The following is a 25,059-nucleotide window of genomic DNA, read 5'->3' as shown; positions in this document are numbered from 1 at the left end:
TCGCCCATAATGATACTACTTAAAAATTCCATGCTGTCTTCACATGCCCAGTCTCCATACTTTCAAGTCTTCAACCACTTGCATAAAGGCTTTGCCTCCAGATTTTCACATCTCCAAAGGTCTTGCTTCAAAATATTCATCAACTATATGCTCCTCATCTTAAAGTCCACCTTACTAGAATCTTTTAATCCCACAGAAGTCTTATTTGATTACCTTGAAGTTCACCTCATACCAAAGCTCTGAGCCATTGAGCCAAATCAACTTGAGTTAACTCTGTTGAGAAACCCCATATAAAACCTTCCATGTCCCCACAAACTCAATACATAGATATTAATACCGTAGATAAATCTAACTATATATTTTTTTTGTCATATATATTAAAACATCCTCAAGGGAACATGATCATCTAACCACTTTTTGTGTCAACAATCTTACCAAACCACTTAAGAGCATCATTGCACATTAACATAATTGGCTTAAGTTACATTACCATCTAGACACTTAATGAATGAGTAGATCAAGAGGGAGCACAAATTACTCCATCATCATAGTCTATTAATGAGTTGAAGAAAAACATTATTGTGAAATTGTGATGCAACTTCAAAAACTCAAAAGGAACATTGCTCAATCATGGCTATTGTTGATCCATCGACCAAGTCACTATTCAAATGAATGACCCACTTGATCATCTAGAACACACAAATGCAGCTCCATATAACTCTTAAGATATATTTGACAAGAGGGAACGACAAGGAAATGAAATAGATTGACTTTGTGGAACAATCGTAATGCATCTATCTCATCTAGTTTGTCCAATTTGTTCGTCCATTCTAACCAACACGGTTCTCAAACCTACACTAGCACTTCCAATGCATCTAATCCAGTCAAGCCACCTAGTCTATTTGACCTTTATATTCTACTATGCTTGACTATCCATTGATTATTCCAACCGTTTTGGTTTTCCTATTAATTTGATTGTCTATTTGGATCTCCGATTAGGCCAACTTGTTTAATCCATTGATTGGTCTAGTCTATTAAACTTAACCTATTAGTTTAACCCATTCATTCAATTTGCATTGTTATTTTTCTATTTGGCGTTTTGTTCAACAAATGTATTTCAACATACTGTGTGTCCAACCTCCATGACTTGTCTAGCTCGCTTGATATGTTCATTTCATTCAATCCACCTACTTCATTTGACTAGCTCGACTATTATAGTTCAACTTGTTTGTTTGGGCATATTATTCTGCTGACTTGCTCAACCTATCTAGTATACTTGATACATTGCCTGATTAGTTTAACCCATTGAGTTTGGCCTAAAAGCCTCACTCAATTTGTCCAACCAATTCGACCTCTTTGATCTATCCAATACATCCAAACCCCTCTAGTTAACATTTAGTCTACAGCTATGCCCAATTCATTAAATATTTTCCTTTTTAGTCTGTGATCTAATCTGTTTCATTCGATTTGTCTCAATCTATCACCTTTCAACTTGCCTAGCTTTTTCTTCCATAATTAACTAACCTAACTCAATTAGTTCCCTTGACTAATTAATGTACATTTTAGATTTAATATTATTTGATAGTATTATTATATTAAATAAAACTAAAATGTTTCATTCCATTAGGTTGTTGAAGTAGTCATTCCTTAAATCATTCTATATTAAATTGAATTACCTAAATTGAAGGAGTCATATGGAGCATAAATCCATTCTCATTTTATTTCATTCTACCATATATGTGTTACAGTTGTAGGTGTAAAAGTTGAAGGTTTTGAACAAGATAAAAAATTTCAGTAAGAATTCGGAATCCAAATAGCAAACAGCAATGAAACGCCAAACCCAAGTGTTCTTAACCACATTACACAAATTTTATTTTGAGTTTATTGAGTTTAGTGTAAAATACCTCATATGACACTATTTAAGGACTCCTAAAATAAGTGGTCCAGTGAGATACTCATACAAAAAGCAGCCATGAGTCATATACATCAGTTGGGTGTTCGTGCCCGGAACGTCTTAGATAGCTCTTTAACAATAGTCTTCTCCTTCGCACCGCCATCCGATTCATGATGCCATTTTCTTGACGTGTTAGCGACCTGGAATTTCCATTAAGAACTAATTCAGCAGCAAAGATACAGATATAACAGTGAGGGCCAGAGAGCTTGAGGTAAGCCAATGTCACGATATTTAGCTCTCCCGTAGACAACAAAAAGTACCAATGGAGCATCCATGCACTAATAAAGTATCTCAGGAAAAATAATTGTGCTATTACCCATGTAATTAAGCACTAAGAGTAAATGCAATAATATATATTAGGAATATTAATATGGCACCATTACAAATATCTAATTAAAACTAAAAATACTAATCAAGACTAAACATTTAGCATATACCCTACTATTAAATAGCTACATTCTCCATGCATGCAAAGAACAAATGAGAATGCATCACTATGCTTAGTCACAGTGAGGCCGAATTTTGGAACAGTACTTGAAGGGCGGTAAATAAGTCAAGCTAAGCAAAGCTTTGGGGTGTTCAAGTTTATTTGATAAGGTAACCGAACCGAGCCAAGCTAAACCGAGCCTAAAATGAATCAAGCATTTGAAATGATTGTTTAAACTTGGCTTGGTTTATTTTTGATGAACTTGAGCTTGGCTTAAGTTTGTTTCGTTTAGATGTTATCAATTTTTCAATTCAAACTTATTTGATTGTTTGGAACTTTTACTTGTTTGATTAGTTATTGAGCTTATTAAGTTAAACTTGTTTGTTTATTTTAAAAGTTTGTTTTTATTTATTTAGTAAGTTAATAAGAGTTTTATTAATGAACATGGTTCACAAACGTTGTTCACGAACATTGTTCACAAACGTTGTTCACGAACATTAACAAGCTGAACACATATGTATTCAAGTTTGTTTATTTAGTTTAACGAGTTATTCAAGTTTGTTTATTTAATCGATCTTGTGTGTATTGAACGAACATAAACAAACTCTTATCAAGCTGAACACCAAACTTGTTCATGAGCATTCAATTCATTTACCATCCTAAGTACTTCCGACGAATGATTAGAATTAAATCTTGACTAAAGAGATGGAACATTAATAGAAAATTAAATTGAGCCTCTAGTTCAATTCTGATAAATACAGAAAGGAATTAGATGTCTGTCAATGTTTGGATCTTAGTAAACCACAAATTGTATGCGCAATTGTTTAAAATTAAAAGAATCTAATTTTGTCATTGAATCTAATTTAAGGGTGCACTAATTTTGTTTAGAAAGATTGTAATTATGTCAAATGAAATATTTGATAGCTTCATTACTCATTTTTAGCACTGAGCTTTTCTTTAAATCAATGGTTGGAGTCATAAGAAAGGGGAAATATGGACTGGAGAGAAGCGAGAAGAAGAAAAACCCATAATGGTGTTTACTTGACTGAAAGAATGGGAAGAAGAGTAATGCTTTCAAAGATTTTGAATCATCATTCTTTTAGACTCAACATCTGCCCTCAGCAGGCTCTTCTTCTGTTCTTTTATCTCTGTCGTGTTCAGGAAGTGCAGTAAACAACCATATTTTCCCACTTTCCCACTCTTACGCCTCCCCTATTATTTTTTCTATTTAATAGAAGGTTTCTCAGATTAATTAACCATCTCCTACCAACATAATTTTGTGCATGATGACCTCAAGTTCAATCAACAATAGTTAGCCTACTAGAAACCTCCTCCAAGAATCCAAAAAACGAAAAGGACTCGTGAGATCATGTTATAACAAAATGTAAATGGCAATCTGGTGCACGGAGCTCTCATCATCTCAAGAAAGGGTCGGATCATATTGAATCAATGGATATTATCATCATCTATATTACAAACTTCTCCATCAAAGTCAGCCTAGCATGGAGTCTTCAAACGCTAGCAAAAGACACTTGATATTATTTACCTCAATACCAACAAGTGGATTAAGAGGGGATGAAAAGGTAGTCGGAGCCAACATTCACAAATTTAAGTTTTGTTAGTCTTGAAGAAAGTATAAAGTAGATATAACCTTGAAATGCAATATCTGGCACTGATCCTCTCTAGCTTGGCCTCAGTTATGATTGAAGACTTGGGATAAAATAATCCCAATTGAATTCCCTACTTCAATGTCAGGGTTCTTGATGGGGAATGTGATTGCGCACAATAGGTTTTGGTCCTATCGGACGAGAGCACCTTAGAACAAAAGATCTAGGTTAGGAGCATCTGGGTTGATGGAGATTAATTTTGGTGGAAGTAGAGGTATAAAAAAGGAGCGGAGGCAGTAAAGCAAAGGGTTTAGGAAGTTTGAATCCAGTCAAGATTCAGGTTCAATGGACAAGCAATGTATGTCAGTTGATTTGTAGTGGCCACAATCAGGCATAAGATGACTAGGAATAGATTAGGAAACAATTTATGTACAAAAAAAAAATGCTAAGTGCATGCTGCTAATGAATGTTGTTGGAAAATATTAAACTAGTCTGAAGAAGCGAAAAATTTAATTAGCTAATCAAAACTTAACTGGAATGGCAAAAAATGTACTACATGCACCGAAATAGCCCAAACTGAGGTAATTTTTTGTGCTATCTCTTGAACCACAGTAATGTGGACACCTTTGTTGGACACCACTATAATTGGAAGCAAATTATCAGTTTGGAATAAATCTGTTACTACCTAATTAGCTACTAGAATAAATTTACTACCGCCTAAATTGTCAGTTTGGAATAAATCTGTTACTACCTAATTAGCTACTAGAATAAATTTACTACTGCCTAAATTGCCAGTTTGGAATAAATCTACTACTACCTAATTAGCTACTGGAATAAATTAACTACTCTCTAATTAGCTACTGTCTAAATTTGCTACAACTATAAGTAGAAATAAATAAAGGATCTTTCTATTTTTGATTCCTTGTTTCCTTTAGGAATCGGTCTTTTCCTTTTTTCCTTAAATAGTCCATGTAATTGACTCCTTACATAAGGAGTGTTATTATCAATGAAGAAGGAAAGAAAAATTTGAGTAACTTGGATCTAGGACGAGTCTTTCCCCTTTCCTTTTCTCCTTATGTGTTGCATGACCAAGTATGGATTTAGATCTCGACTTATGACTCGATCCTACACTCAGGACCATAACAACTTGGTATCAGAGTCAATCATGGGTGACACGGATCCGACCGCATCCAAACTCGATGCCTTCATGGAGAAATTGACCTCACATCAGCAAGTTTTTTAGGAACAAATCACCTCCTGCCAACCAGGACTAGAGGAGCAGATGGGCAAGATATCCCATACTGTTCAAGATGCTAGATGATAACCTTTGCCCACTGCAGACAACCCTACCAAGCGGAGTATGGCCCTTCTAAGGCCTCGGAGGTCAAACCCGCTGGTACCATGGCTCCGCGATACTCGAAGATAGAGTTCCCACCTATTCTGGAGAAGGGGATCCACTGAGCTAGGTTAAAAGGTGCAAAAAAATTCTTTACCAACAAAAGGACCACAGAGGCTGAGAAGGTTGGCTTTGCTGCCTTCTACTTGGTAGGGGAAGTCTAACTTTGGTTTGATCAGATAAAGCAAGAAGAGCCAAAGATGACTTGGAAGCAGTTCAGAGACCACTGTTATATCCACTTTGGCCCGCCTTTTAGCAACAATCCTCTGGGAGAGCTAGTAAATCTGAAGCAAACAAGCTCTGTAGAAGACTATCAGCGGTAATTTCAATCCCTCCTCTCCCGAACCTCGGACCTCTGACCCCGACAACAGGTTGACTTGTTCACAACGAGGCTAGTTGAAGATCTTCGTATCAACATCGAGCTACAGAAGCTTGGAAACCTGGGCATTGCAATGAATATAATCAGGGCATTAGAACGGAAGCAGTGCTTCTATCGAGGCGAGCGCCCACTGCATACAAATTGGGGCGGAATCACATCCAAGTTCAACCCTAGCAGTAAAGGCACTCCTGTAACAAAGACCAAGACCATGGAGGACAACAGCAAGGGGACTCCACCTGCCTCACTCTTCAAGCGTCTATCCTGCGCCAAGATGGTAGAACGAAAAGCTAAGGGCCTCTGTTTTAACTGCGACGAGTCCTATTCCATGGGTCACAAGTGTAAGCGTCTGTTTTGGATGGAAGTGTTGGATGATGACAATGAAGGTGAGGAAGAGGGGGAGACGGACCCGGAAATTTTCCTCCATACTATCAGTGGCGTTAGAAATTCACAAACAATGCAACTGTTGGCCGCAACCCATGGGATACCTATCTCGGTCCTAGTGGATTTTGCGCGAAGGGCTAGTGCCAAGCCTAAACGTGGAGATTCAGAAGCGACTTGGCCTGAAGGTATGCGTTGCCAACGGAGAGCACGTGCCAAGCTTAGGCCTCTGCAAGTATGTACCCTTACAGGTGGGCAAAGATACCTTCTCTGTTGATTTCTACATGCTTCCGTTTGAAGGGTTTGACATGATTTTGGGAGTTAAATGGCTACGCACCCTAGGCCCTATTATATGGGACTTTCATTCCCTAATGATGAAATTTGTCTGGGCGGACAAGGAGGTCCTCTGGCGCGATCACCCGTTGGAATCGAAGCCATGTACAGCCATGATACGCAATGAGGAATTCATGGGAAACAAACTGGAGTCATTGCTTGAGGATCACGATGACTTGTTTTAAGAACTTGCAGGCCTCCCTCCACCCCGAAACTGTAATCATCGTATCATGCTCTTGTCAGTATTCGCCCCCATGGTGGTCCGCCCTTACCACTACCCGATTCTCACCCATGGTAACATCCTCCTGGTAAAAAAAGCATGATGGCTCGTGGCGTTTCTGTATTAACTATCGTGAGCTCAACAACCGTAATGTTAAGGACAAGTTTCCCATTCCAGTAGTGGAGGAATTACTTGACGAGCTCCATAGGGCGCAGTACTTCACCAAACTAGACTTGCACTCCGGATACCACCAGATCCGAATGAACCCCAGGGATATCGAGAAGACAACCTTCCGTACCCACCATGGTCACTTTGAGTTCCTGGTCATGTCCTTCGGCCTCACCAATGCCCCGTCAACCTTTCAAGCATTGATGAATGAAGTCTTCCAACGCTATCTTTGTAAGTTTATTTTGGTTTTCTTTGACGGCATCTTGATCTATAGCCCACGAGGGATACTCACTTGGAGCATTGCCGACTTGTCCTTGTATTGTTATTTCTAAAACAATTCAAGTGTTCCTTTGGTCAGCCCCACGTATCTTACTTGGGTCATGTTATCCATTCCCGAGGGGTTGAGGTGGATCGCAGCAAAAAATCCAGGCTACTGAGGAGTGGCCCAAACCTCAAACTTGCAAAGCTCTCATGGGATTTCTCGAACTAACAGGCTACTACCACAAATTCATCCAGGTTTATGGGCAAATCACAGCCCCTCTCACAAGTCTTCTTAGGAAGAATGCATTCCAATGGTCCAAAGAGGCTGAAGAGGCATTTGGGCAATTTACGAAGTCCCTATCAGAAGCATCGGTGCTTTGTTTGCCTAATTTTTGTGAAGAGTTTGTAGTGGAGTGTAACGCTACAGGGAGTGGACTTGGAGCCATTCTTCAACAACTAGGGCACCCCATTGCTTTCTTCAGTCGAAAATAAGCAGAGCATCATCTCAACTTAGCAGCATATGAACAAGAACTCATTGGTTTGGCCAAAGTCGTTATCCACTAGAGAATACCTGTGGGATCGTCACTTTTTGATACGAACAAACCCTTGCAGTTTGAAGTACTTGTTGGAACAGCACATCACCCCCAACAACATTGGATTAGCAAGCTAATGGACTTCGACTTCCTGGTGGAATTTAAGGTAGGCTGCTTGAATCCCTCTCCCGCTGTCACAAGGAGGAACCTATTATAATGACTCTTTCTATTCCCTGTGCGGAGATCTTTAAAAAAGATACGAACTGAAGTGAACTCTAATTCGGAGTTGTTCGGATTACTAGGTCGAGTTCAACGTGGAGAGGAGGGGCCCGAGTGGGAAGCTCGGGATGGCTTAATCTTCTACAAGGGGCAGATTTTCCTTCCAACAAATCTCCGCTGTTTTCCACAGTGCTCGTGGTTTTTCATGAGGCTAGGCATGAGTGGATACAGAAGACATTGCACCGCCTTCATGCCGACTTCTATTGGCCAGGTATGAAGTGAGATATCTTGTCTTTTGTGTGACAATGTGTTACCTGTCAGCTCAATAAATGGCAGAACTTACAACCAGCAAGTCTACTTCAACCTCTTTCTATCCCCAAACAAGTATGGACAGATATCTCGATGGACTTTATCAAGGATTTTCCGAAGGTGAAGGGTAAATCCGTCTTGTTTATAATAGAGAATCGTTTATCCAAGTATGCTCATTTCATTCCCCTAGACCATCTGTATATAGCAGTCTCAGTGGCTGCGATCTTCTTTACTGAGATATTCCGCCTCCACGGAACGCCTGAATCTATTGTCTTTAATCGTGAAAGGTTTTCCTTAGCTCTTTTTTTTTGCGGGAATTGTTCCGACTTTGTGGAACCAAGCTAGCTTTTTCCTCAGCCTATCACCCACAGTCTGATGGCCAAATGGAGTTGGTTAACCGCACCATTGAAATGTATCTGCACTGCCTTGTTGGGGACTAACTACGGAAATGGCTTGAATGGCTTCCATGGCCCGAGTATTGCTACAACACATCCTTCCATACCGCTTTGGGAGCTACACCATTTCAACTAGTGTATGGACGAGAGCCTCCTCATCTTCTATCTTATTCTTGAGGCTCTACTCATGTTGCTGCAGTGGATCGTGCCTTGATGGAGAGGGATGAGATGCTTCAGGTGGCGAGGACACGTTTACTACAATCCCAGCAGCGGCCAAATTGGATTTTGACTCCTCTCACCGTGAATTGAGCTTTGCAATGGGGAACTGGGTCTCGTTGCGTCTATAGCCATATCGCCAACTCTCGTGGCTCGCCAACGTCACCACAAGTTGCTTCCCAAATCTTTCAGTCCATTTCAGGCAATGTTGTTAGAGGCGCGAGGTGCACCGAGGCACAAGGGCTCCTAGAGCCCGAGGCGAGACGCGTGCCCGAGGCGTATGTCTCTTGAACATGAGGTTGATTACTAAACTACTGGCACATTCATATATGTCAAATATGATAACTATTAATATTCCACACATACAAATATCAATTATGACAAGTAAAACAACATCATGATAAAATTAATAAAAGTTTCAAACTTTCAAGTTTTAACTTTCTAATCTAAACTAACAAAGTTCATCAAAACAAGCGTAATAAGTCATTAATCATCAAGCTCAAGATCATCCTCATTGTATTCGTCTTTATCTTCATCTTCTTCAAATTCAATTTCTTCTTCTTCTTCATCTCTAAGTCTTAGCGATGAGTGTCTCACAGAGGAAGATATATTTCCCTTCTCGACTTGTTTAGGCTTAGCATGTGAACTAGAGGTCATGGATGCAATGTTTTTTCCTCTAGTACAATATTCAGGCTCTTCAACTCCACTAGCCCTAGCAACGACATCCCATGTCAAGTCATCACCTTCACAAACTAACTCATCTTCTTCATTATCATTTTCTCCATTCATTCTACCCATCAACCATTCATTACTGTCATCGATATCTGTCAAAGAGATGGCGTCAATCTTATCACGTGTATCATACCAAAGTTTTAAGGCACGATTCTATTTCACAAATACCAAATCATTTAAGCGCTCCTGAGCTAGCCTATTCCTTTTTTTACTGTGAATATACAAAATGTCAAAAAATCACAATAAGTATAATAAAATAGCAAAGAATATTTTCTACTTATAAAAGTAACATACTAATAGTATTATACATTTATATTTATTACATGTCCGCTCAAATACACTCTAATTGCGCTCACAGCCGGAAGCACTACAAGTGAGACTAAGCACTTTAATAGCAAACTTTTGCAATTCTGGGGTATTTGCTCCGTAGCATTCCCACCATTTTACTGGAGATAATGCTTTTCTATGTCTAATTGTCATATTCCTCTTAAATAACCATTCTGTCTTTCGATATATAGAGAGTTAGGTAGTGATTTTATCTTGCTCAACAGTGCTTGAAACCAATTTCTCCATAGTTTCAAACAAATCATTCACCACTTCTCCACAGATATTTAAATTTGTGTATGAATAAAAATATTCTGGATTCAAATAATATCCTGCAGAATGCAGAGAGTGATGAAGTTGGTATTTCCATCTCGTATCAATGATCTCAAACACTTCTTTGTATTTCTCTTCTTTCTCTTTAAAGGCTTTCATAATTGTTTCTTTTGCCCTATCCATAGCCTCATAAATATAGCCCATTGCAGGTTTTCTTTCGCTATCAACCAGTCTCAAAACACGGACTAAAGGGCCATATATCTTTAAAATATGTCCAATACTGCTCCAAAATCTAAGTTTCATGATGATTTTAGCTAACTTCTTCCCCGTCGCTTCTTTTGCCTATTTACTCTCTATCAAATCCTTTAAAATAAATATTTTTCTTAAATTTTGCTTCTGTAGGTGCATCCTTTCAAAAGTGAGAAAAGTAGTAACAAATCCTGTGACACCCGCCCGACAAAGTTCTTTTTGTCTTGTCTCTTCAAGGCTGAGACTGCAAAACCGTGCAACTAAGCTTCGACTGATTGATTAGTCAAGTCAAGTAAGGAAATTGCATTGCCCTTTGGTTGGCCAGAGAGTTGTCTTCCCCTCCTCATCCTCTTTACGAAAGGTTCGTTTTATACCTTAGGCAGTGGGGACGACCGTAGGATATGAAGATCTAAATCGGCACAAGTAGAGTGCTGCCAGCTTTCTCAGAGCCCGTGGGAGCGATCCGTACCCGCCCTAAGTCACACTCCACATAAGGTTGTGATGGTTAAGCCAAAAATCTGACTAGGCGAGACTACCATGAACAGCTGCCTGCGCGCACACAACCAAAGAATCATAATGGAAAGTCTCAGCCGGACAGACGCAAAGAGAAACTCCACGTCGCTGTCTTCCCGTCCTTCCTCGGCCCTTGCCCCGACCCCAGACCCTTTTAGGGTAGAGATGCCATGCCCTAAGCCTTGCTTATAAGGTTCTTGTATTCAGGGTCGAGAACTAATACCTCAACATATTTACCATGTCGAGCCGAACATAAATGTAAGCATTCACATTCATTGTCTTCTTCAATGTTGTTTTAAAATTAGCCAATTTTCCAATATCTTCTAAGATCAAGTCGACGGAGTGAGCAGCACAAGGAGTCCAATACAAGTGTGGTCTTTTTGCTTCTAATAATTTTCCAACATAAGAAGTTTAAAAACTAAATAAGTTTAACATATATAAGAAAAAGTATATCGTTAAAAAAGTTTATCGGCAAGCACATTGTTACTTGCACTATCTGTAACAACTTGAACAACATTTTTTTTTTTTCTAGGGGGGTCGTTGATGTGGCGGTTCCACATTTTTTTTTAACAACATTTTCTTTTACACGCTCCACAAATCGATCAAGCAACTGAAATATTTTCTCTTTAGTCTTTGCATAATCAAAAGCATCAATCGATTCAATGAAAACTAAACCTTTAGAACAACAACAATAATAATAATAACAACCAAACCTTTTCCCACTAGGTGGGATCGAAAAACTAAACCTTTAGGAGAAGTCACTAAAAAATTAATCAATGTCCTCTGTCTTTTGTCTGTCCACCCATCTACCATCAAGCTATCAACAACCTTTTTAGAAAAAGAACTTGCGCCTCATGATAACTAGGTCCTTTTAGACCTACACCATATTGGTCAACCAAGTCCAACATCCTTTTGAAGCTTGAATAGTTAACGACGCTAAAGGAATTGCTGCATCATACATCCACTCAGTTATGGAAATACAAGTTTTTCCCTCAATTCTTTCTTGTTTGTCTCATTTATCGTAGTTTGTCTCTCTCTACTCTTTCTGCTTTCAATATTTTTTTACACATTAAGAGCAAAATACGTATCTATTGGACCTATTTATCTTGACCTTTTTTTTGCATATTCACTGATCTAGAACTTATACTTGTACTTATAGGCGACACAACTTTAGCTCAAATATCATCCATATCAATATCATCACCAAGAGGGTCTACATCCTCAAAGTCCAATGTCGTAAGTTTAGAAAGACTAGGGTGCGTTTGGTAGGCGCGTTTTCCATTTTCATTTTCTGGAAAACGCGTGTTTTCTAGAAAACAGAAAACGACTTTTTGTCATTTTTTGTTTTTCTAGAAAACGCTAGCTATTTTTTAGAAAACAAGCATGAAAAATGCAAACCAAACACCATTTTTCAGAAAACGCGCGTTTTCCAGAAAATGAAAATGGAAAACACGCGTACCAAACACACCCAATGTTCGAAAACTCGACCTAGGCGGCTGGGCCGCCTAGGCGGCTCTCGGCGGCCCTAGGCGGCCCTCGGCGGGCCTCGGCCGAGTTATTTAGGTTTTAAACTTTTAATATTTTGTTCCAAATTTGCTGTTTACGTCTTCGTCGTGCGCCGCTTTGTCTTCTGACTTCTCTCATCGTCGCTGCGTCGAAGGCTTCGTCGCTCCGGGGCTCCGGTAAGTTTTTACGTCTTGTTTCCTTACATTCTGTCAAGTTTTTAACTTTTTTTATTCCTGTTGAGTGTTGAGTCATCGTCGCGCAATCTCCGGCGACGCCGGACACATCCACAGCCGCCGGAAGCGTCGTAAGACGCGTCCGACAACATCTCGTGAAGCTTCCCGTGGCGCTGGAAGCTTTCTGCGACGCTTCTGGCGCCGCTGGAAGCAACGTCGGACTTCGCCGGACGCGCCGGACATGTCCGAGGGAGCTTCCGGCGGCGCCAGAGACCTCCCACGAGGCGCCAGTGGTGTCCGCGCCGTCGTGCGAGTCGCGACAGAGAGACGGGGATGGCGTTTTTTTGCTTTTTTTTTTGTTTTTTTTTAGATTTATTAAATTAAAACAATTCCTAACGGGGATAATAAAAGGGTTGGTTCGTAAAACCTAATAAAATTACCATCCCAATTAAATATATTATAAATTTATTTTTTTTTAATAAATTTTATTAATTTTTATAAAAGAAATTTAAATATATAAAATTATATATAAAAATAAAATTCCATTATTAATTTTATAATTTATATAATCAGATTTAAATAAATAATATTAAATATTAATTTATATATTAACAGATTTAAAAATTATAATAAATATTATCATTTGTCATATTTAAAATATAAAAAATTTTAAAATTTTAAAAATATAATACATATTATTAATTTATATAAAACATATTTATAAATTTTATATAGTATTAATTTATCTTAATCGGATTTATAAATATTAAAATTATAAATCTGCCTGAAACAAGGGATACCGAGGAATCCGCCTAGCGGCGCCTAGTCCCCGCCTAAGCGGTCTAGGCGCTAGGCGCTGGTCTGTCGCCCGACTAGCGCCTAGCGAATTTTAGAACCTTAAACACACCCTTACTTTTCTCCATTTTTACTCCATGAAATTTGCAAGTCGTAGTATTTCGAAACCGCCCAACAATATGTTGTTTTGCACGATAGATATCCCTTTTGTAACTTTTTGACAAAAATTACAAATTAAATCATTTTTGTTATCCGGATTAACTCTTTGAAAATAATTTCATGCCGAATCTTTTGATATATATGTTGGAGTATCACTACTACCTTCCATGATAATTTAACAAGAAAATAATCGAAAAAATAAAAATAAAATTAAAAAGCACTTTAATGGAAAAGCACTGTACCAACAATCAAGGTTTAAAATTTCGACCCGTGCCGAGGTTTCAGTCTTGGACCGGAACGATACGGTTTCGGTATCGTATCGTGTCGTGCCGATATAGTTTCGATTTTTTTTAAATATAAAATATATTAATTAAAAAAATAAAATATTTAACATAAATATTTAAAAATAAGCAATATCAAAAATAATCTTTTAAAAAAGCAAAAGATGTGAAAATAGATAAATAAATAAATAAAAAAATATTATAATTTTTAAATTAAAATAAATGAAATATAAAATTAATTAGATAATTTTATTAGGGTTTAATAAAGTCTCTTTAGATTATCTCCATTATAGCTAGGAGTTGATTAAAATAATTAATCTAAGTTTAATTTAAAAAAATCTGAAATCCGACACCATTCGCGAGCTCGTGCGACTTCGGCATTGCCGCGGGGTTGCGCGACCCCTTAGCCATGACCACGGGGATCGTGTGACTACTCTGATGCTATCGCGGTGGTCGTGCGACCCCTCTGCAGTGGCCGCAAGGTCGCGCGATGCCTCTGTGGCGGCAGCTCCGCTGCGGCCATGGGGTCGCGCAACACGTCACAGCTGTTACGAGTTTGGTGTCAGGGTCGTGCCGGTGCCGGTCGTAGGGCAGAACAAGACGTTTCGCCCGTTTCGACCGTCTCGACACGACACTTTAAACCATGTCAACAATAGAAAAGCACTGTACCAACAATAGACAAATAAGGAAAAAACAAAAAGAAAAACATGAAAAACAAATGAAAAAATAAGGCCAAAAAAAAAGGAAAAACCGGACAACAGCAAAATTGGACAACAATTGGCAACAAGAACACAACCTGTAAAAATGGAAAAAAAAACAAACAAACAAACAAAACCGGACAACAGCAAGAATACAAACCAGCAACTCAACAAGAAGAAAAAAAAAAGAAAAAGAGAAAGAAAAGAAAATACTAGAACAAAGAGAAGAAAAGAAGAAGATGAAAAAAATGAAGAAAAACTAAACAGTGAAAACGAAGAAGAGAAGAAGAAGAAGAAAAGAAGTAACCGAAGAGAAGAAGATAGAAAAGAAGTAACCGAAGAGAAGAAGATAACAGAAAAAAAAAGAAGAGAAGAAGAAGTGAAGAACATAAAAACAAAAAAAAAAGAAGGAAAAAACACATACCTGGCGACGGCCCGACTGAGCAATAGCAGCGGCGGACGACGGCAATACCTGGACGACGACACGACTCTTCTTCAAATTTAAGTTTCTTCTTCTTCTTGCGTTCTTTTCTTCTTCCCTTTTATCCTTTTCTTCTCCATGCCCTAATTTCAAACCAAATTGGTTCGAAATGCTATTTTTGGTTAGAAATCTAGAAATGGTTCACGATCGTGCCTCAGTTGAGGTGCGAAGGCGCCCTAGGCGCACCCAGGTGCGCATCTGACGAACAACACCTGCCTCACTTGGGAAAAAGCGTTTTTCCCAACGCCTTGTGCACCGGACACCTCAGGCGCCCCACAGGCGCGCCTCGGGCGCGCCTTTAACAACACAAATTTCAAGTGGCAGCATGCATTGGGTCTATTACTTACAGACTTGATTTACCACCAGATAGCTGCATCCATGGTGTTTTTCACGTCTCATTGCTAAAGCCATATAAGGGCTCCCCACCGGATAATGCGAGAACTTTACCTCAGATTACGGGCCAAGCTTTACCTATTCCCCAGACAATTTTGCGTAGCCGTCTCAACAGGGGACCACAGGAGTACTTGGTGCATTGGGCGGATTCCTCCATTGAAGATACTACTTGGGAACCGGTTGGGAAGTTCCTCTTTGTACACCCAGCCTTCGAACTTGAGGACCAACTTAACATCTAGGAGGGGAGTGATGATATGGATGTCTTTGTTGGACGTCACTATAATCGGAAGCAAATTACCAACTTGAAATAAATCTGCTACTACCTGATTAGCTACTGGAATAAATCTGCTACAGCCTAATTAGCAACCTTGGAATACATATGCTACTACCTAATTAGGTACTGAATAAACTGCTACTGCCTAATTAGCTACGGCCCAAATTCTACTACGGCCCAAATTTGCTACTACTATAAGTAGAAATAAATAAAGGGTTTTTCTATTTTTGATTCCTTATTTCCTTTAGGGATTGGTCTTTTCCTTTTTTTCCTTCAATAGTCCATGCAATTGACTCCTTATATAAGGAGTGTTATTATCAATGAAGAAGGGAAGAAAATTTTGAGTAACTTGGACTCCATCTAGGACGTATCTTTCCCCCTCCCTTTTCCCTTTACGTATCGCATTACCAAGTACGGATCCGAATCTCAACCTGTGACTCGATCCTACACTCGAGACCATAACACACTGAGATGCTAACTCGTCTATGATCTGGAACTAACAGATGAACGTGGTTAAATCTCTGCATAAACTGCACTAAGTTAGTTGTTCAGTTTAGACCGAAGTAGATGACTTAATCATGTGCAGTTTTTCATTGGGTGGGCACCTAATCTGAAGCATATAAATGGGGGCTAGAAGTAACATCATATGCTTCGTTTCTTGTTTCCCATCCATCCTAACCATGAGCCATTAGGTTAGCGTCAATAGTAAACATAACGGATTTCCTAATCCTCAAAAGTGATGATGTTAACTTTCAATGGTGCTAGAGTATTGCGAGATTTCCTAATCCTCAAAAGTGAACATAACGTTCAATCTAACTTTTTTCTAGTAGAATGACTTTAACATAGGAAAATGAGTTTCAAATCTAGTTACTCCCGATCTTAATCTCCCATCAATAAACTTCCTCATTAATCAATAAATCCAATGATAATTATAAAGAAATTTTATAACAATTGCACTTTTTCACTACCTTCTTACTATATCGAGTTTACTAAAATCCACCATCTTTAAATTGATATAGTGTGTTGTGCATGGTATCTATAACAATGTTGGGTGTTTTTACTCCAACTCTTCAAATCTTTTAAATTTGGCACCATTGTTTGTGATGCGTCTACTTGTTCTTCATATATCTTTTAAGCGACACAATCCATAAGTGATATATATAAGATACATAATGATATTCCACAATTGCATCAACATATTTGTAAAATATCATCCTTCTATTTTATATAATAGAAAAGTGATAATGCACATTTGTATAGATCCCAGCCATTGCCCATTATCATAACCCCATATAGGTCACATTGCTTCTTATATGAAGGGACTTATCGCCTCCACATGTTTATCTAGGTATCAACCAACAATTTCATAGCTTTTAGTGGTTAGACATCATAAATGGCAGTATGTATTGTTTGTTGCATTCAATGGAAGACAATTAAAATAAAAAATTACAATATTTTTGTCGATCCATTTCATCTTCTCCTTTGTGCAGGCACCATCAATATTTTGCTAGCTTGGTTTGCAAATGTCATCGGATCAATATCAACCATGATTTAATCTTGAGTTGTATCGAAGTTTGATTTATGACCGGAATTATACTGTTTCAATACCGTATTAGGTCGTACAAGTATGGTTTCTGTATTTTTAAATATAAAATATATTAATTAAAAATAAACTTTTAATCTAAATATGAAAAAAATACGGGATCACTACGTCTCCATATGGTAAATAAATAAATTATTATATATTTTCAAAATAAAAATAAATTATATATATATATATATAATTAATAGGATAGTTTTATTAGGATTTAATTAAGTCTGTTTAGATTATTTTATAAATTATAACTAGAAGTTGATTGAAATTATTAACCATAAGTTTAATTATAAACCTAAGTTTTCTACATCCCTACGGCGCACTAGCAGATGTCCCCAACGTGAACCAAGGTCACGAGCACCCCACCATGACCCGTGGAGATCGTGGGCATCCCCGTCACAACCCGAGGAGGTCGTGGGCATCCCCGATACGATCTACAGAGATCACGATGGTCTCCGCAGCGTCTTCGTCACGATCCCATGAAGTTCAACGTGATATCGCAACAACTTTCGCGACCCCACGAGATCGCGGCAACATCCGCGACCCCGCAGGATTGCAGCGGCCTCCACAACCCCGATAAAAGCCTCCCCAAGCTCGCGGCATTCCCTGGCCGACGAAACGATAAATTACATTTGATTCGCTTGGTACGGAATGAAATTTTAAACCATGATATCGACAACATGTTTTCATCCCATAGAAGGAAAAAAAAACAACCAATACCACCTCATGATGGGGTAATACAAAGACTTGCACTTCTCAATGTTAGTCCAATAATTAAGTCACTTCCACTAGCACCAATTATATCACCACTATATCGCATATGTCACTAGAATTCACATTCTACTCAAGAAGCACAAAGAATACAGTAGAAATTCTTGGTCATTTCAGATATCTTCATCACAACCTTCAAACTTATCATATACAAATTCCCTAGAGGCTTATCTATTAAAATCTTAATGTTGTTGTTATTTATACTTAAAATCCTATTTGGCATACGTTCCTCCATTGCACAACAAATTCCTTAAGGGACTTTTAAACACTTGGAAGCATCCGTTATCCATTAGCAAAATGTCGCTTTGGAAGTGTAACCCCATTGTTGTGTTAGATCATATTGCAATGTAACCACACCGACAATGAAATAAGTACTCTAGTCAACATAGGATTAGTCAATATGTGTCTCTAAGTTGGACCATAAGAGAGTTATTTTTATATCATTTGTTTACCTATGCATCATTAAAAAGACATAAAAAATCACAAGAAAAGAACGCTCTTCTAGTATCAAAAAAAGATTAAATACTCACAATAAATAAATACACTAAATATTCACAATTTATAACATTAAAATTAACATATGAAATATTATCTTATTCATAAAAAATTTTTAAAAAAAAGAATATTAATTTTAACAAAAATATAAAAGGTGCACAGAGCTCTCGCCAATGTGGAGTCCCAGAAAGAGTTTATTATACGTAGCCTTATCCTACTTTCCAAGAGGTTGTTTTTAAGGCTCGAACTCATGACCTCTAGATCACATGGCAACAACTTTACGCACCAATGTTCCCTTTCTTTAACAAAAATATACACAACATAAATATTTTCATACAAAAATATTACTCAAAATTTTGAACTATTAAATTAATGAAACCAAGATTAATCACAACTATCAGTGCAGATATCAACATGACATGGGACAATGTATAAATGAATATAAAATACAAAATTTATAAGTTTATTAAAATTATCACTCTGTCATGTCACAACCATATCTGTAGACTCATTATATATAAATGTTTGAATATTCAAAATTATTTTTAATTATTAAAAATATATAATTAATTTTTCAAGGAAAATTATTTGAAGAGTTCAAGGATTATTTTAAATTTAAAGATTTCAAGTTACATTATGAATACTATTTAAAAATTCCTAATTTTTTAAAATAATTATTTGAAACATTTAAAAGTATATTTTGGGAAATATATATTGCTTTTCAAAATATATTAAATTTATAATCAATTTTTTACATGGATTAAAAAAATCTAGAATTATTTTTGAAATCATGAAAATTATTCAAAAATTTTAAAATATTTTTTGAGATTTTAAAATTAAATTTCTAAAATTATGAATATTTTAGAGGTTGTTTTCATAAAATTTAAATTAATTTTAAGTATGTTTAATCATGGTACTAAAAAAATTGAAAGTATAATTGTAAATAGGTTGTATATAATTAATGCTAACTCTAATTACACATTTCACTTTAATATACCTAACTTTCTTTATTTCACTCAGAGCTGCATCATGAAGTAAAAAATAAGAAAACTAATTTTTTTAAGATATTAATTAATTATGTCTAATTAATTAATTACTTAATAATATATAATCAGTAAATTATATATAAATTGTTATAATATATAAACTATTAAACTTACATATGTATAAACTATATACAACAGTTATAATTATATATAAACTGTCATAATAATTATAACTCTGTTATGTTAATATTAACAGTTATAGTAATAAAATAATAGTGTTATTACAACACTGTTAACAATTAAAACAGGTACAGCAATATATTATTAATATAACAGATACTAAAATATATATATATATATATATATATAAAATTTGGTATAATTATAATAAAACTCAGATGACACTGATATATTTATATATCAATTATTTCATAATTTTAACTTCTAATTCCCTCTCGCAATGTCGCGATCTCAATTTGGTCGGCAACCTCCAATAAACACTGCCACCGACTATAACCGTCACCCAATGCACTAATTCTCCTAAGCCGAAGAGTCTGACACCAGTTGTCACTCATTGCTTCTTGTTGTCAACAAGTAGCCTCTTGTTGACACTAGCTAGTACTTCTAGTGAAATTTAGAGCTTCTATAACCTCTTGGTCTCCTCTCGCATGATTGACATAAGCAATTGAGTGATTCTTTGTCTTATTCTTTGTCGATCACAAGCACGGAAGAAAATTTATGACCGACCATGAGAATCTCTTACGAAATGACCAGCACAAGCATGCCAATTGGATCTTAGTGTTGGTCCCATGTTGGAAGGGTAGAAACCGCACATATCTGGTGGCATTGATCAGCATCAAAAACTTGTCCAACATATTATCTACTTCATATTCATAATTAACTTCACATAAAATTCTAAACTTATTCAATATTTTCTAGTATTTTTTGAATATTATAAGTTGTAAAAGATTCACAATTTCCTATGACCTGAAACCAAAATGCATATATTTAACTATAAAATTTTATTTCCAAATAATTACAAAATGTTGGAAATCCTATCATCATTAAAATCAAAGATATACAAATCAGGAAAAATAAGAAAGAATCATTTGTCAATTATTAGCTTTAATTAGCTTTAATTAGTTTCCTTATTATTTAATTTCCTTTTCATTAGTTTCTTTTCTATTGTAAATTCTCTCTATAAACAAGAGAATCGTGTACATATTCTTTTGTATAAGAAATTATTTCTTCCTCATTTTCTAAGTTGGTATCAAAGCGATGTCAGAAGTCACGTCCGAAACCACTACAATCTCTGTCACTATGGTAAAACCTTCTAAGACCCTGCAACATCATTCCAACTCTCATTCAGTCCAGATCACTAGCATCCGCCTAAATGGTGACAATTTCCTCCGACGGTAGCAATCCGTCCGGATGTATATCAGTGGGCAAGGAAAAATCAGTTATATCACGAGTGACAAGAAGGCTCCTGCTCTTAATGATCCGCTGCATGCCTATGGGATGCTGAAAACTCCATGGTTATGACATGGCCAGTCAACTCCATGGAGGAGGATATAAGTACCAATTACATGTGTTATCCTACTGCAAAAGAGCTGTGGGATAATGTTAGTCAGATGTATTCTGACCTAGGTAACCAATCACAGGTTTTTGAATTGACTTTAAAGTTGGAGGAAATACGTCAAGGAGATGATTCTGTCACAAAATATTTCAATTCATTGAAAAGATTGTGGCAGAATCTTGACCTCTTCAGCACATATGAATGGAAATCTGCTGATGACTGCAACCACCACAAGAAAACCATGGAAGACGATCGTATTTACAAATTTCTTACTAGTCTCAACGTCGAATTTGATGAAGTACGAGGAAGGATTATTGGGAGACTTCCTCTCCCATCCATTGGTGAAGTATTTGCCAAAGTCAGAAGAGAAGAAAGCCGAAGGAGTGTCATACTCGGAAAAAGGAGTACCAGTGAGTCAGTTGAAAATTCTACCTTATTTACTAATGTTGCAAATTACCAGCGCAGGTCTGATGATAAGCCTCGGGTTTGGTGCGATTTCTACAACAAGTCTCGCCATACACATGAGACATGTTGGAAAATTTATGGCAAACCTGCCAACTAGAAAAATAGCAAGCAAGGAGAGAAGAATCATGGAATTCCTACCGCAAATGAAGCCGACACAGGTCCCTTCAACAAAGAGCAGATGGATCAACTCTTGAAGCCGATAAAATCCAACTTCTCATCTCGTATTCCTAGTATTTCCTTGGCACAAACAAGTAGCAATCCTAAAGCTCTCCGCATGTCTAAAGATCTCTCTTGCTTAAACTCCTCTCCGTGGATCATAGATTCTGGAGCCACAGCCCAAATATCTGGTTGCTCTCACCTATTTGATATTTATTCCCCTTGTTCTGGAAATGAGAAAATTAGAATTGTCAATGGTAGTTTTTCACCTATTGCAGGCAAAGGACTTATCAAACTGACCAAACAATTTAATCTCAATTCTGTTCTTCATGTTCCTAAATTAGCCTGCAACCTCTTGTCTGTTAGTAAACTATATAAAGATTCTAATTGTCGTATTATATTTTTGAATCACATTGTGAATTTCAGGACCAGAACTCGGGGATGATGATTGGGCATGCTAGGATGATTGACTATCTAAAGATTCTAATTGTCGTATTATATTTTTTGAATCACATTGTGAATTTCAGGACCAGAACTCGGGGATGATGATTGGGCATGCTAGGATGATTGACTATCTAAAGATTCTAATTGTCGTATTATATTTTTTGAATCACATTGTGAATTTCAGGACCAAAACTCGGGGATGATGATTGGGCATGCTAGGATGATTGAAGGTCTCTACTACTTGGATGAAATACCTGTTAGTAATAAAAAAAACTCAGATCGTTAACAGTATTAGTTCAAACTCAGTTCGAGAAAAAATAATGCTATGGCACTATAGACTAGGACATCCTAGCTTTCCTTATCTAAAAATCTTATTTCCAGAATTATTTAAAGACATTGATTGTTCTTCTTTACATTATGAAACTTGTTTTTTTACAAAATTTTATCGTTCAACTTATTTGCCAAAAAATTACTAGGCCTCCAAACTTTTTTACTTGATTCATAGTGATGTTTGAGGTCCATCTAAAATTACTACTCTTTTTGGAAAAAAATGGTTTGTAACATTTATTGATGACCATACACGTTTATGTTGGATTTATCTAATGAATAAAAAATCGGAAGTGAGAAATTTGTTTAAAAAGTTTTTACACTCTGATTGAAAACCAATTTCAAACCAAAATTTGTATTTTACATTCTGATAATGGAACAGAATATTTTAATGAGCACTTGGGTGATTTTTTTAATGAAAAAGGTATTTTTCATCAATTCACTTGTCGAGATACCCCTCAACAAAATGGCATTGCAGAACCAAAAAATAAACATTTACTTGAAGTAGCACGTGCAATGATGTTTTATATGAATGTTCCTAAGTATTTATGGGGTGAAGCAATTTTAACAACCTCTTATTTGATAAATAGGATGCCTACTAAAGTGTTAGAGTGCAAAACACCACTTGATTGCCTTAAAATTGTTTTTCCTGAAATTAGATTATTTTCTGATTTGTCTGTCAATTTTTGGATGTACTGTCTATGTTCATGTTCCATATCAATTTCGTTCAAAACTTGAACCACGTGCTATAAAATGTGTATTCTTGGGTTATTCATCAAACAAAAAGGAGTATAAGTGTTTCGATCCTCAAACAAAAAAAAAATTTTGAGCATGGATGTGTCCTTTTTAGAAACAAAACCCTATTTTTCTAAAAATTCTCTTCAAGAGACGACAAGTGAAGAAAAAATAATTTTTTGGACATTTCTAACGCACTTCCCAATATCATTTTTTCCGACAATCTTGAAAATAATCACCCACCTCTAGTGCCTAGTGTTGAAAACTCTCGATCAAGGAGAGAAATACTACAAACTGATCATCATGATCTGAATTCTGAGCTTCGGGTTTATACTAGGAAGAGATTTCTTCCGAGGAATAAAGACTCAAATGTCAAGCCTGCACAACACTCGTTTGAAAAACCGAGCTCTGGCTTTGAAATTTCAGGTAACCCTATCACAAGTCCAGCTTTGATTCCTCTTATTGTGTCTAATTCTTCACCTACTATTCCCGATCTTAATGTTCCTATAGCAATTAGAAAAGGTGTTTGAAATTGCACTAATCACCCTATTGCAAATTATCTTTCCTACCAAAGACTGTCAAAAAATCATAAAGCTTTCGCTTCTAGGATTTCACACTTGTTTGTTCCAAGGAATATACAGGAAGCGTCGGATGATCCGAGTTGGAATTTAACAGTCATGGAAGAGATGAATGCGTTAAGGAGAAGTGACACTTGGGAGATAGTTGATCTACCCAAAGGCAAGAAACGAGTTGGGTGTAAATGGGTGTTTACAATAAAATGTAAAGCTGATGGAAGCATTGAAAGGTACAAGGCTAGACTGGTGGCTAAAGGCTTCACTCAGACTTATGGGATTGACTATCAAGAGACCTTTGCTTCAGTTGCTAAGATAAACTCTATCAGAATTCTGTTATCTCTTGCAGCAAATTCAGATTGACCTCTACATCAACTTGACATTAAAAATGTATTTCTCAATGGTGATCTAGAAGGAGGTATTCATGAGTCTACCGCCAGGATTTGAGAAGGGACTTGGCAGTGAAAAAGTGTGTCAAGAGCCCTTAAGTATTTCCTCGGAATGGAATTTGCAAGGTCCAAGGAAGGTATATTTGTTAATCAAAGAAAATATATTCTTGATCTCCTTAGAGAAATAGGTTTGCTGGGATGTAAAATGGTGAGACTCCAATTGAACCTAACTTGAAGTTACAAGCTGTTAGGGCTGAAGAAGTAAAGAACAAGGACCTTTATCAAAGACTCGTAGAAAAATTAATTTACTTGTCTCATACGTGGCCTGATATCGCTTTCGCAGTTAGCATGGTAAGACAGCTCATGCACTCACCAAGAGCAGAACATTTCGAGACCGTCTATAGGATATTGAGATATTTGAAAGGAACTCAAGGAAGAGCTTTATTATTCAAGAAACATGGACATCTTCAAGTCGTCTACACAGATGCAGACTGGGAAGGGAGTGTTATGGATAGGAGAACAACAACAGGCTACTGTTCCTTTGTTGGTGGGAACCTAATTATGTGGCGAAGTAAAAAATAAAATGTGGTAGCCAGAAGTAGTGCTGAAGTAGAATTCAGGGCTGTTGCCCATGGAATCTGTGAGGTAATGTAAGTCAAAAGAATTCTTGAGGAATTGAAGCTTTCTTTTTCAACTCCTATAAAGGTTTATTGTGACAACAAAGCTGCTATTTCCATAGCTCATAATCCTATTCTTCATGATCGCACAAAGCATATAGAGGTGGATAAACATTTCATCAAGGAGAAAATCAACACTGGAGTAATATGCATGACATATCTTCCAACAAATGAATAATTAGCTGATGTATTAACGAAGGGACTACACAAGAAACAATTTGATAAG

At 36.8% G+C, this 25,059-nt stretch overlaps 1 protein-coding gene across 1 annotated transcript in view; it reads right to left on the bottom strand.

Annotated features, from left to right (window-relative positions):
- Positions 1 to 1,827: 1,827 nt before the first annotated feature.
- LOC121969923 overlaps positions 1,828 to 25,059 on the bottom strand; it is a 59,790-nt gene continuing 36,558 nt past the window's right edge. The window contains exon 5 of the mRNA XM_042520244.1: positions 1,828 to 2,094. Within this exon, the coding sequence (XP_042376178.1) occupies positions 1,987 to 2,094 (108 nt within the window). The 3' untranslated portion in view covers positions 1,828 to 1,986. The remainder of the gene's footprint in view (positions 2,095 to 25,059) is intronic.

This window comes from Zingiber officinale, chromosome 4A, assembly GCF_018446385.1.
Source record: "Zingiber officinale cultivar Zhangliang chromosome 4A, Zo_v1.1, whole genome shotgun sequence".
NCBI lineage: Eukaryota > Viridiplantae > Streptophyta > Magnoliopsida > Zingiberales > Zingiberaceae > Zingiber > Zingiber officinale.
The sequence above is the reverse complement of the archived record's forward strand: the minus strand, read 5'-3'. Positions and strand labels throughout refer to the sequence as shown.